The sequence below is a fragment of the Bos mutus genome, chromosome 4 (genome assembly GCF_027580195.1).
Source record: "Bos mutus isolate GX-2022 chromosome 4, NWIPB_WYAK_1.1, whole genome shotgun sequence".
NCBI classification, from domain to species: Eukaryota; Metazoa; Chordata; class Mammalia; order Artiodactyla; family Bovidae; genus Bos; species Bos mutus.
In genome coordinates this window covers 569,366-581,949 of record NC_091620.1, presented here as the reverse complement: position 1 = coordinate 581,949, position 12,584 = coordinate 569,366, and the positions used below count along the sequence as shown (strand labels likewise).

At 59.6% G+C, this 12,584-nt stretch overlaps 1 protein-coding gene across 9 annotated transcripts in view; it reads right to left on the bottom strand.

Moving 5' to 3' along the window:
- Window positions 1-12,584, bottom strand: part of AGAP3 (ArfGAP with GTPase domain, ankyrin repeat and PH domain 3) — a 56,609-nt gene that overhangs the window by 24,538 nt on the left and 19,487 nt on the right. For 4 of the 9 annotated variants that reach the window (XM_070368896.1, XM_070368898.1, XM_070368901.1 and 1 more), the window contains exons 2-7: window positions 1,894-1,952; window positions 1,547-1,634; window positions 1,250-1,335; window positions 947-1,088; window positions 388-522; window positions 132-259 (exon numbers count right to left, since the gene is read on the bottom strand). In XM_070368896.1, coding sequence (XP_070224997.1) covers window positions 132-259; window positions 388-522; window positions 947-1,088; window positions 1,250-1,335; window positions 1,547-1,634; window positions 1,894-1,952 — 638 coding nt within the window. Of the gene's footprint in view, window positions 1-131; window positions 260-387; window positions 523-946; window positions 1,089-1,249; window positions 1,336-1,546; window positions 1,635-1,893; window positions 1,953-3,381; window positions 4,446-12,584 lie in introns of those variants that run through there. The other 5 variants (XM_070368892.1, XM_070368893.1, XM_070368899.1 and 2 more) reach the window with 4 other exon arrangements.

Sequence of the window (12,584 nt, the reverse complement as noted above, 5' to 3'; positions counted from 1 at the left end):
CTTTCAAACCATCTGCAAGTGGGGAGACCAGACGCGCAGGGACAGGCAGGCAGACAGACAGAATGGAGAGGCAGGGCCACGGTGGGGTGGGATGGGCATGTGGTGCGGGGAGCGTGGGAGGCTGGCCGCACCTGGTTGATGTGTACGGCCGGGATGGAGGCGGCGGACACGGCCGAGTGGCTGGGGGAGTTGGGCAGTGACTTGCAGGGCCCGATGGCCAGCTGCTGCTTCTTCCGCAAGGCCACTACCTTCTGGGCCACTGCAGGGGACAGCAGAGTCAATGACCCCTCTGGGGAGGCGGGGGAAACCCCACTTAGAGCCGACTCCCCCCTCCGCAGAGCCTGCCTGACCCCCTTCCGGGGGAGCGCCTGGCACCCGCCGAGTTACCGTCCTGGAAGACGCGCTCCACGTTGAGCCCGTAGGTGGCACACGTCTCGTAGTAGGTGCACCGCTTCAAGTCTGTGGACAGCTTGCGGGCCCTGCTGTCGTCGATGACCCGCGGGTTCGCGGCACTGATGGCGTCTGTCGGAGACGGAGTGGGGGGGGTCGGGGACTGACTCAGCCGGCTGACGCTGGGCCGTGTGGTCAGAGGGTGGGGTGGGCCAAGAGCCCGGGTAGTGGACACCACAGAGCACGAGAATACGGGGGTCTGGGCCTCGTTCCAGCTCTGCCGCCGACTCACTGAGTGGAAATGAGCCAGCCCCCTGTGTGTCCACCTCAAAGAGTGCTGCGGGACACGGCCATCACACAGACGGCAGGGTCACAGCTGGCGGGCTGTGTGGGGGCAGAGAGGAGGTGCCTGCTCACAGTGGGGGTGTGGGGGTGGCCCACCGGAAGGGTTGGATCAGCGCCAGGAGGGCAGAGGCGGGTAGGGGGCCAGGCTTTCTCACGCTGGCCCATGGGGACCCACAGCTGCCACACCGCCCCAGCGAGCAGGCCCGCTCACCCTGTGTGCCCACCAGCACCATGGGCACCTCGCTGGTGTTGCGGAAGCTGCAGAGGCGCAGGAAGTAGTTGTACACCGTCTGGAAGCTGATCTCATCCTCCAGGCTGAACACAAACACCACTGCGTCCACCCAGGCGGCAAACTGGGGGGTGGGGGGTGGGGGGCGGAGCAGAATTACCACCCTCACCTGGGCACAGGTGAACTTTGCCACCCCCACCCCACCCCCTGCCGCCCTGCACACGATCTTGCCGGGGTCCCAGCTGGGAACCTCGAAAAAAAGGGGGCACCACGGGCCAGGGCTACCTGGAGCTCGGGGGGGCCTCCTTCATCTCGGATCAGCAGCAGGTAACTCTGGCCATCCACCACAATCTCCTTCTTAAACCGACCCCCTAGGACAGAGTGCGCAGTCAGGCCCCAAGCCGCAAGAGCGAGCCCACGGCGGGGGTTGGAGGGGTAGCCACACAGAGAAGGGACCCACAGCTAGAAGACGGGAGGATGGAGAGAGACACGGGGCTGCAGCCCCCTGCACAGGCAGCGGGAGACAGGGACGGGTGGGCAGAGAGCAGCCGCAGGGCCCGGGGCCGGCCCCTTAACGCTCACCTTCAGGGGACTCCTCCTGGACATAGGTCCCTGTCAGATAGCGGTGCACCAGGGCCGACTTCCCACTAGACAGGTTCCCTACAATGCCCTGCGGGAGAGGAAGGAGCAGCGATCAGAGGGCTGGACAGACAGACGGCACGGCAGGACAGGCTGATCCACCTGGGAGGAGACGGCCCAGCGCCAAGGATGGGAAAGGCAAGAGAAACCGGGAAGAGACGGGTGCGGGGCGAGGCCGAGCCTAGAGACGGAGGGGACTGGAAGCCGGGGTGGTCAGGGGGAGTCACGCCGGCCCACCACTCTAGCCCGCACCCCCAGCCCAGGGCTGCCTGTGCCTCCCACTCACTCACCACTTTAAGCTCCGGCACCGAGCGGCTCAGGGTCCACTCCTGGCTGTTCACAAAGGAGTCTGCAGGAGAGAAGGCCACCCGTCAGGGCTGGGATGGCACAGCCCCTTGGCTATCCGGCACCGGCGGCCTCCACGACCTGGCCCGTTTTCGAGGCCACAGCCAGAAAACACCCTCAGCCCTAGTTTCCTGCGCACGCTCAAGTCGTTTCAGTTGTGTCGGACGCTCTGCGAGCCCGTGGATGGTAGCCTGCCAGGCTCCTCCGTCCCTGGGGATTCTCCAGGCAAGAATACAGGAGTGGGTGGCCATGCCCTCCTCCAGGGGAATCTTCCCCACCCAGGGATTGAACCCGCTTCTCTTACATCTCCTGCACTGGCAGGCGGGTGCTTTACCACCACTAGCGCCGCCGGGAAGCCCCTAGCTCCCTAGAGAGCAGCAAGAATGCTCTCTGAGAATAGAACAGCGGGGTGACAGCCCTCAGTTCTCCAGTCTGGACAGACCGGATCCCTCCTCTTTCCGCTCCAGCAGAGTGGGTAGCTACTACCTTGAGTCACGCCCTACCGGCGCCCCCGCCTGGTGAGAGGCCGCTCCAGTGGGTCTCGGCTGGGCTGGGGGCCCGCCTCTGCAGCCAGAAGGAACAGCTCACCCTCGCAGGGTGGGGCCACCCACTACATTCCTGGTGAGCAAAGAGGGCGGAGCCCTTCACCTGGCCCTGTTTGGTGAGAGGCCGGTCCAACAGGGAGCTGTCTGCCCCTCCCAGCCGGCCCTCCTCCCCAGGCTCCTCCTTGGCAGGAGCCAGCCACCCTTTCTTTCTCAAAGATCCGCCTCCAGCACTCCTCCTCTCAAGTCCATCCCCAGCTCCTGCCTCACCCGGGCGCTACCCAGAGCCCCAGCCAGGGTCAGCCCCTCTCCTTGAGCCTCTAGGTTGGCACAGACATCCTGGGGCCGCTCCAGGCAGCTCCGCAGGGACCAGGCTCTGGGGGCGGGGCTCACGCCGCCTCCCCAGGCTGCCTCCAAGAGTAGTTACAACGCGCGGGTCCAGTCCTTAAACTCATCTGCAAAGGCAGCTTAGAGCCTCACCTGGGAGCTAGAGCTGCTGCTGATCTAGTCCTCCCCGCCCTCCAGAGCCGGCCCGGGCTCCGAGTGAGTCTCATCCGTCCCGGAGCCCCTTCCTGGGTCTCCAAAAGTGAGAAAGGGGCCCTTCCGTTCTGCTCTCATTCCACTTCGCTAGGGCCACGGGAGGCAGGCCCTCCCGGGACCCACCTGGAAGCCAGCCTCTGCCACAGCCACCGTCTCCAGACCCAACAGCGACCCTAGACCCTGCCGGCCGCTGATCCACTTGGTCCAGCCCTGTCTGGCGGACCCCCCCGACCCCCGCTCGCCTTCACGGCACGCCCACCTCTCCCGGTAGGTGTCCGGTTTGTTTCACACTCGCCCTCAAGCCCGGACTCCAACCGGAGAGGACACCCAGGCTCGGGCGCTCCCCCTTACCGCTCGGCGCGCCCAGAAGTCCGGGGGCCGCGGCCGCCCGGCGGCTCCACAGCGGCTCGGACGGCGCGGGCGCGGACATGGGCTCTCTCCGGCGGAAGCGGCTGGTGAGCAGCCTCCAGAGGCCGGCGGCGGTGCGGGGGCGGCCGGCCTCGGGCGCGGCGCGCGGGGCCTCGGTGCCCAGCAGCAGGTCGCGGCGGCTGGGGAAGGCGCCCAGGGAGCTGGCGTCGCCGTCGCTGCGGGTGCGCACGCGGGGCAGCAGCCCGGACTCGGCGCGCCGGATCTCCTGGCCGCGGCGCAGGCGGAAACTGAAGCTCTTCCTCAGCGCCGACAGGCCGCGCCGGGGGCTCGGGGCGCTGCGCCCGCCGCCGCCGCGCAGCACCTGCCAGCGCTGGCTGCTCCAGAGCGAGGCGCCCCGCAGGAAGCCGGAGCTCCCCGCGCGGCCCAGCCCCGCGCCCGCGCCCTCGGCCTCGGCCGCCAGCTCCAGGCGGTTCACCTCCAGGAACGTCATGCTGGTGGGCCGCGGCGCCTGGGCGCCCCGAGGCCGGCTGCGGCGACCCGGCGCGGGGCTGGATGCGGGGCTCGGCGCGGGGCTGGGCGCGGGCCCGGGAGCCGACTCTCGGCCGTCGGGGGTGCCGCGGCGGCCGAGGCGCGGGCGCAGGAGTCCGAGCAGCAGGCTGCGGGCGCCGGTGGGGGGCGGCGGCGGCCCCGGGCCGCCAGAGCACACGCTCCGCGGCCGCGCCGGCTGCTCGCGCGCAGCGCACAGGGCGGCCTGCAGGGCGGAGGCGGCGCGGTCGGCCGGGGCGCCGTGCAGGTCCAGCGAGTCGCAGACGCTGAGGGCGCGGCGGCAGGCGGCGGGCCGCTCCCGGCTGCAGCTGTCCGCCGGCGGCCAGCCCCGCTCCATGCTCAGGGCCCGCGGGCGAGGGCCAGGCCCATGGCGAGGGGCGCGGGGCTGGGCCCGGGCCGGGGCCGCGGCCGGGGCGCACGGACCTCCGGCCTCTGGGCACTTGGTGTCGGCCGACTGAGTCCCTCAACGCCTCCACCTCGCAAGCCGGCAAGCCCAGACCTGGAGAGGCCGGGAGCCAGCCCAGCACCGAGAGAGGCGGCAAGCCTGGCCTGGAACACCCGGGAACGGCGGCGGCGGGGGGCCCCCGAGCCCTCAGAAAACAGGAAATTCCAGCCCAGGGCTCCTCCTCAGTTGGGGCAGGTAGGAGAGGAGCTGTCATTAAGAGCAGGCCAAATAAATAACAGTCCTGGGCACACCATGCGCTGGGCTCGGTTTTGGAGAGAAGCGGGCCATTCGCTCTTTTCTCCAGGGAAGAACCAGATGATCCACCAGGGTGGGAGCTGGTAAAAGCTTAAATTATGAGTCAGGAGTTACACTGAGGGCTTCTTATCTGGAAAACACGGAGCCTGAACGAGGTGATCCTGTCTTGGCTCTTGGCTCAGTCTGAGGTTGGGAAACTTGCAAATCCGAGTTGCTGGTTGTTTCAGTCAGCTCTTCTGTTAATGACTGAGGCTATCTTCTTCCTTGAAGACTATAAAATCACCTGGACTAGGATAAGTGCTGTCCTGCCCAAGGGCGGCAGAAAATCTGAAGATAACCTTGGGACCTGAACCGTATCGTTCTGGACGAGTGACTCACTTCTGAGCCCCTGAAGTCTCCCGGCTCCTCCAGCTCGCTGGTCCCCCTCCTCCTGTCCAGAGGCTGTGCAGAGGTGAAGCTGCAGACTGCAGACCTCGTGGGAAGCTGACTCCAAGCACATATACCCTTCGTGGGCTGCCCCAGGCTCTTAAATGCAGGGCTTCCTCCAGGATGGGGCAGAGGACAGGTCGTTGCTGTGCTGTGCTCTCCACTAACCGTTCAAGCGTCAGTCCTCCTCTCCGGGGTCCTGGAGACGGGCCAGTTTAGCATAACCCACAAGGACCACAAGCAGATCAGGACAAACCTGTTTAGGTAGTGGCAAGGTTGAGGGGGCTTGCGTTTCCCTCTGAAGACATAATACTCCCAGGTCTGCTCCAGCCCCAGTCCAGCCCAACTCCCAACATATCTGTCCCTCTCAGCTTTAGAATTCCACGGTCCTGGTCAGAAGCAAAGTACAAGATAAAAGTGGCACATTCCAGAGGGGGCTGGGGTGGGGGAATGCCTGAGGAAGGCAGGGCCTCCATCCTGGGTGCTCCTGCGGAACCTCGAGCTGGAAACTTCCAAGTCCCGGGCTGGATCTCCGGGGCCCCGGGGGGTGATTCCGTATTTTCCTGGGACTGGTTATTAATGGTGATGAGGACGGCGCCTTCCTCTCTGGGGTACATTTCCCCCACATAATAGTCGGTTCTGCAGAAGAGCCCTTCCCAGGATCCTTCAGGCGTGGAGACAAGAATGCAACCCAGGAATCCTGACTCACGTTCCCAAGTTTAAGCCTCACACACTGAACTTCCCTATCTTTGTTAATATCAGTCTGTCTGCTCTCTCTCATGCACACATATGGGATGACCCCTCCCCCACAGAATAAGGCGGCTCATTCTAAACCCTCTCCCCGAGCCAATGAAAATGCACGCACAGGACAGCAGCTATCAGAGGCAAATGGGCACTAAAGGGGGACAGGGGACAAGGTGCCCAACGGGGGTGAGCTGCTTTAGAACCCAACTGGCTACCCTCAGGCGGAGAGGAGCAGGATGGAACAGGAGAGTAAAAGGCCCCCACTTACAGACACACACATACAGACACACAGACACAGAGACACACACACACACACATACAGACACACAAACACAGAGACACATATGCACAGAGACATAGACACACACAGAGAGACACACAGACATGCACACACACACAGACACACACAGGCTCCAGGAAGGCAGGCAGCCGTGCCCAGGCCAGAAAGTGAAAGAACACCTTCCATTCTCAGAGGACACACCAGCTCTGGGCTCCCACTGCACCTGCAGAATTGGTCCAAGCAAAATGCTGAGCCTGGGGCCTCCCTGCTGGCTCAGGGGTAAAGAATCCGCCTGCTAACGCGGGAGACATGGGTTCCATCCCTAACCCAGGAAGATCCCACATGCCTTGGAGCAACTAAGCCCATGCGCCACAGCTACTGAGCCCAAGTGCTCCAATTCCAGAAACCGGTGCGCCCTAGAGACCATGCTCTGCAACAATAGAGGCCCACACATCCCAGCTAGAGAAGAGCCCCGCTCCCCGCAAGTAGAGAAAAGCCAGCACAGCAATGAAGCCTCAGCAGAGCAATAAAGAATTAAACCTGGCACAGCTTCCTCTTCCTCGTCTGGCTGACTCCTTCCTACTTCTTCTTCCCAGAAACCTTTCCTGACTCGGGGAGACTAGACAGAGAAGGGCACCAGCCTGCACATAAACGGCTCAGACAAAGACCCCAGAAAAGAGATCAGGGCAGGCGCACACCTCTCTTCCTTGTTGGCATCAGCCACCGCCACCGCCCCTGGTCATGGACAAGGTCTCTGTGTTCCGTCTCACAAGACTCAACTCCAAAGAGAAGCAGCCAACAGCTCACTCAACACAACCCAAAGGAAAGTAAAGCAAAAGCAAAAGCGAAGTCGCTCAGTCGTGTCTGACTCTTAGCGACCCCATGGACTGCAGCCTACCAGGCTCCTCCATCCATGGGGTTTTCCAGGCAAGAGTACTGGAGTGGGGTGCCACTGCCTTCTCCAAAAGGAAAGTAGGGCAGTCCTAAAAAGCTCTAGGCTAGGGCCACACCAACCAAACGGAAATCCCATAAAGCTAGCTCTCGTGTCAGTTCTCTGGTGCTTAAGGTCATCAGAAATGGCAGGCTAAATCTGTTGCACAGAGACCCCACGGAAGGTTCTGGGGGAACTGAAGATGCAGTCGCTTTCATTCCTGGGCGTGGTCCTGGGTGAGAACAGACAGGGGTCCCTAGAGGCTAAGCAATGAGCAGCCCAGAGCACAGGCAGTTCAGAAGGAGAAGAGCCGACTCTAGAGCTGGGTGCGCTGGACTGGGTATTGGGACCTGAGAGAAGAGGGCGCCTGTGTGTGCGGCTGTGGCCTGGGGGCGGTGGGGACAACAAACCCAGGATGTCTCGGGAGAATTAGAAACCCCCTGCAAAGGCATGCTGTGCAGAGGGGCAGTGCCATGGTGGGAGGAAGAAGGGCGGCCTCGGGCCCGGGAATCCCATGGAACCTTGTACCTAGTCCCTCTCAAATATCTGCCGGATGATCCACTGGTAAGTGTGGAGGCGCGCCCAGATGAGGCCACTGAGCCAAGGAGCCTGGGGAGGTCCTTCTCCGGCCGAGCAAGGGCGAGCTTCCTGATGACAGCCGGCTGGGGTCTTCTAGACCACAAGGTGGCAGCAAAACATCTTCCTGCAGCCCAGGAGGTTGCCAGCTGTGCCACCCGGGAAGGAGTAGGGACCCTGGCAGTGGCCAGCTACACGGGTCCATCAAGCCCCTTGACTGCTGAGCCGAGGGAGATGAACAGGGCCACATAGGTGGCACGTGGTAATTCTCTGAATGAATCAACGAGTCAATGAAGGAATGAAGAACATTCGTCTTAGCTGCTGAGCGTAAACTGCACACCCTGGCTTTTGCTCCCACACTGCACACCCTGGCTTTTGCTCCCCTTGTGGGGAGGGTGGCAGACTGACGAAAGTGGTCCTGGCTGGGAACGTTTGTTGAGATAAATCGCAGTCGAGATCAGATCCAAAGTGGAGACGGACAGGGGTGTGATGGCAAGACACGTACTCTGGAGCCAAGAAAACTTGGGTGCAAATTCAGCCTCTGGCAGCTACTGGCTCCGCGTCTGTCCCCTGAATGTCAATGGCGGGGGGGGGGGGTGTCTCTGTAAACCGGGGATAATCCCCCTTCCAACTGAAGTTGCTGTGCAGTGATGTGTTTATGGAGGGTCTGGCACCGAGTTGGCACGCAGCAGGTGACCAATATAGCTGGAGACCTCAGCAATTCCCCATTAGCTCGGGCCTGTGGATTAAGCTGGAGGCCCCAAGCCCCAGGCCGTGCTTGTACACACAGGCACCCTCTTCTCTCAGTCCCGGGAGCCAGTTCCTCATCAGCTCAGGCCTGTGGATTACCAGTCCCTCCATCTCTTCCCCAAGAGACCACAGAGGCCGACCTCAGAGATCCCGAGGCTCTTCTGGATCATGTCTTTCTCTGAAAATCTGATGAAAGCTGTCATGGACTGAACTGGGTTCCCCCTAGATCTGTATTTTGAAGTCCTAGCCCCTGGTACTTGACAGTGTGACCTTATTTGGAAATAGGGTGGTTGCAAATGGGATTACCTGAGATGAGGTCCCCCTGGATTCAGGTGGGCCCCACTCCCTATGACTGGTGTTCTGATAAAAAGGGGAAATGTGGACACAGAGAGGCATGCAGAGAGGGAGTATGATGTGAAGAGACACAGGGAGAAGACGGCCATCTACAAGCCAAGGATCATCCTTAGCACTTCGACTGTTAGTTACTCAGTCGTGTGTCCAACTCTTTGCGACCCCCATGGACTGCAGCCCCGCCAGGCTCCTCTGTCCATGGGATTCTCCAGGCAAGAATACTGGAGCGGGTAGCCATTCCCTTCTCAAGGGGATCTTCCCGACCCAGAGATTGAACCTGGGTCTCCTGCGTGGCAGGCAGATTCTTTACCGAGAACTTTAAGAGGGATGTAAAAAACATACAGGTGCTATAGACTCCAGGGGCCCAGCACAGAGAAAGGAGCCCCTTCCCAGACACCCCAGGGAATTCTGCCCCAGCTGCTAGGTCCTGGAGTCAGAGAGCTCCCCAGGGACTGCGTCCCCTCCCCCATGGAAAGCTGGAAACAGGCTTTCCGGCAGCAAGCCATCTACTCGACAGCGGTTTTTTCATTTTTCTTCCTGTCCACCAAGTCTGAGCAAGGCTCAGTCCCCTCTGTACGCCCCCTACCAGCCTCCTAGTTCAGTTCAGCCGCTCAGGCGTGTCCGACTCTTTGTGACCCCATGGACTGCAGCACGCCAGGCCTCCCTGTCCATCACCAACTCCCAGAGTTTACTCAAATTCATGTCCATCGAGTCGGTGATGCCATCCAACCAACTCATCCACTGTTGTCCCCTTCTCCTCCCGCCTTCAGTCTTCCCCAGCATCAGGGTCTTTTCCAAGGAGTCGGCTCTTCGAATCAGGTGGCCAAAGTATTGCAGCTTCAGCTTCAGTATCAGTCCTTCCAATGAATATTCAGGACTGATTTCCTTTAGGGTGGAGAGGTTGGATCTCCTTGCTGTCCAGGGGACTCTCAAGAGTCTTCTCCAACACCACAGTTCAAAAGCATCAATTTCTTCGGCGCTCAGCTTTCTTTATAGTCTGACTCTCACATCCATACATGACTACCGGAAAAACCGGCCTCCTAACCTCACCCTAAAACCCCGAGGGAGACCAGACAGACAAGACGTAGCTCCCTGCTGAGAAGCATCACAACTGAGGACCATGTGTTCCGCCGAGAAAAGTCTGCTGCCTTTCAACAGCTTTCCCCCAAAGAGGACAGGAACACCGCATGCACCCCCAAATCCCTCAGAACCCTCCGACGACCCTGAAGGTGGGGTGAGCCTCACTGCGGTGGGTCGAGGGGACTCTGGCCTCAGAAGGTCAAACTGCACGCCCCCTCGAGGCACTCAGCTTTCTCATCCCAGTTTAGACACGTGTCCTGCATTTTATCTGTCTTTAAAGGTTGTTCTCTTCCTTCAGAACTGAACAACGGTCCAGCCGAATCCCATGAGCTAAAAAACTGCCTCTTCCAGTCCAACAGGTTTCTACAATGCATTCACTTGGTAGCTCTTCATTCCTTTATCAGCAGTATCAACATGCTCATAGGTCTTTCATCTTTTTTTAATAGAAGTAAAAGATTTTAATAAAGGGGAGACGCAATACAGTATTCAAATACTTGTACCCTTTTTGCTGCATGACAGAGGACTGCTCCTCGACCTGGGAACTCCAATACAGATGTTTAAGTTCAGGGTCTCAAGGAAAGGGGGGCTGAGGGTCAGTGTACACTATTAAGAATAAAGACTCAGGTAGTTTGAGAGTCTAATGGACCAAAGTTTAAAAGCATCTGAATTCTGGGTGACAGAGGGAAGGAATGGAAATTTGGGATTAGCGGATGCAAACTATCATATATAGAGTATGGATAAACAGAGAGGGAACAGCACAGGGAATTATATTCAAGGTGTGCGTGCTCAGTCGCTCAGCCGTGTCCAACTCCTTGCAACCCCATGGACTTGCAACCCCAGTCCACCAGGTTCCTCTGTCCGTGGGGATTCTCCAGGCAAGAATATCGGAGTGGGTAGCCATTTCCTCCTCCAGAGGAAGATCAATATGAATGCAATATCCTGTACTAAACCATAATGTAAAAAAATATGGAAAAGATTATATGTGTGTAACTGAATCACCTTGCTGTTCACCAGAAATGCAACATCGTAAATCAACTATGTCAATAAAATAAAGCTGTAAATAAATAAAAACATCTGAATTCCCATTACAGAGGATAAAAAAGCAGGGTCTACATTGCAACACCCTGTCCCCACCACCCTGCAGGGGCTCCACTGTCCAGCCCCAAGCAGCCGGTTCAAATGCACACTTTCTGCTTAGCACCAGCAAGCGCTCCCAGTCCCACCAGTCTGCTTATATCACAGAGTGACTGGGAATGGCAATCAGAGCCTTGGCACCTGGCAGTTTCAGGCTTTCTTCTTCTTCTTCTTTTTTTTTTTTTTTAAAAGTTAAAGGGTTTTATTTGCAGAGAAGCGGGACTCTAGTAGAATAAGCCAAACCCTATGTCTGACTCCTCTGGCTCCTCCTTCTAGTCTTTCTGCAGATCCTAGGGCAGTGGAGACAGCCACAGTCCCCAGCCAGTGGGTGCTCTGGCCAGCTTGCCGACTCCCTGGGCCATGATGTCTGGGATGTTCTTTCTTTTCAGCTCACAGATGACCTTGTAGAGCTGGTCATTGTCCACCAAGGTGCCTGCACTGCCCAGGATCTTCTCACATCCTTGGAGCCGGGGGGATGCACCACACCTGAGGGCGCCGGGCAGGTAGGAGGTGACGAGGCGCATCTCCACGGCGGCTGAGAGGCCTGGCCTGTGCACGCTCAGTGGCATCGGAGACCTGGCTTTCCTCTTAATTCTACCCCCGTCCGTCTTCAGCTGGCAACTCCCTGCCCTGCCAGCCAATCAGCTACGAGGCCTGGGTCCCTGGGCCACAGCATCACCATGAAACAGCGCAAGGGAACCCTGGTGACCGCGTGGGGCTCACAGGAGGCCACCTCCAAGGAAGCTTTAGAGACTGCCTGGCCGACTGCAGCCTCCCCACGCGGCCATCGGCTGAGAGATGAGAAGGGCATGGGGGTCAAGGTCACAGCCAGAGCTGCCCTGCTTCGTGAACTCACGCCACGGGCAGAGCCCACCAGGAGCCCCCGCTGGACCCCCTCCCTCCCCTCGGTCTGTCATTAGCTACAGCCGGATGACACGCAGGGCAGAGGGGGAGGGGTCCCTGCAAACCATCTCCTCAAACGTCCATCCTGAGTCTGGAGACCCCACGAGGGCAGGTCCCTTCCACCTCTCTCCTGGGTACCTTCATCCACGCTCCGCTGCGTGCCTGCCTCACCCAGCCTACCTCCTCCTTGAAGCCTGGAGCCTCGGATCTCAGCCACCAGCCCCCCACCCCAACCACCGGACCCCACCCCGCCCCCAGCACAGATTGGCCAGGCAGTGGTGGGGTGGGAGAGGGGAGCCCACTGGCCATGGAGTCTGCCTTTGTGGAGCTGCAGTCAAGCTGCAGGGGGCGCTGTGCTAGGCCCTGAGAGATGCCATTTGCAACAAGGCTCCTCGGATATAAAGGACAGAGAGAGGAGATCGACAGATTCATGGCATAAAAATGAAGTCCTAAATGATAAAAAATTGTTTTAAAAAAAACCCTAAGAGAATATACAGCTAAAGAGAAATCAACCCCTGGATAAAAATGTGACTATGCTGTGCTGTGCTTAGTTGCTCAGTGGTGTCAGACTGGGATCCCGTGAACTGTAGCCCTGGACCTCCAACCCCTTCCCCACCCCTGAAACCCCTTCCCACGGGCACCTCTGCCCATGGGATTCTCCAGGCAAGAACACTGGAGTGGGTTGCCATTTCCTTCTCCAGGGGATCTTCCCATCCCAGGGACTGAACTCACATCTCTCGTGTCTCCTGCATTGGCAGATGGAT